This window comes from Octopus bimaculoides, chromosome 24, assembly GCF_001194135.2.
Source record: "Octopus bimaculoides isolate UCB-OBI-ISO-001 chromosome 24, ASM119413v2, whole genome shotgun sequence".
Classification (NCBI taxonomy): Eukaryota; Metazoa; Mollusca; class Cephalopoda; order Octopoda; family Octopodidae; genus Octopus; species Octopus bimaculoides.
The window spans coordinates 8,684,821-8,685,598 of record NC_069004.1 but is presented as its reverse complement, the minus strand read 5'-3'; the positions used below and the strand labels follow the sequence as shown (position 1 = coordinate 8,685,598).

Sequence of the window (778 nt, the reverse complement as noted above, 5' to 3'; positions counted from 1 at the left end):
ATATATATATATATATATATATATATATATATGTATACACACATGCATATATGTGTTCGTATGTGTGTATGTATGCATATGTGTGTGTTTGTGTGAGTGTATGCATATGTGTGTATATGCTTGTGTGTGCGTGTGTGTATTCACATATATTTATATACATCTTTTTTCCTTCTTGCTTCCAGCTGTTCGTAAGAATCTGTGTTTCACCAAGATAAGAAACAGCCAATGTGTTAGTGCCATTCAAAATGCCAGATACTCCAGGAGTGACTGTTGCTGTAAACATGGCGGCAATGGTTGGGGAGACAGACACACTTGCCATATCTGTCCTTTAAGAGAATCAAGTAAACTTATTTTGTCAACATTTATGTTGATCTACTTTTTTTACTGTTTGTTTTGTAGGGGTTTTTCTTATTTTTATTGTATATCTCGCCTCTAACACCTATTGTTGCATTTGTTGTTTTTGTAATATATATATATATATATACATATATATATGCACATATATCTATGTGTGTATGTATATATGCATGTACACACTCACATACATATTTGCAGAAGCACACATACAAACACATATTGAAGCATACATATTGAAGCAAACATATATATGTATGTATAAATCTACTATATAAGTTACATATATATGAATATATATGCATATATATATGTGTGAGTGTGCATGTGTGAGCATATATATATATATATATATATATATATACATACATATATATACACACACACATACACACACGTATATATATATATATATATATATATA

At 28.9% G+C, this 778-nt stretch overlaps 1 protein-coding gene across 1 annotated transcript in view; it reads left to right on the top strand.

The window, feature by feature from the left end:
• The window catches only part of LOC106879722 (fibrillin-2), a gene marked incomplete at its 5' end in the record, with an annotated part of 60,038 nt that overhangs the window by 2,506 nt on the left and 56,754 nt on the right, over positions 1-778 (top strand). The window contains one exon of the mRNA XM_052976508.1: positions 183-341. Within this exon, the coding sequence (XP_052832468.1) occupies positions 183-341 (159 nt within the window). The remainder of the gene's footprint in view (positions 1-182; positions 342-778) is intronic.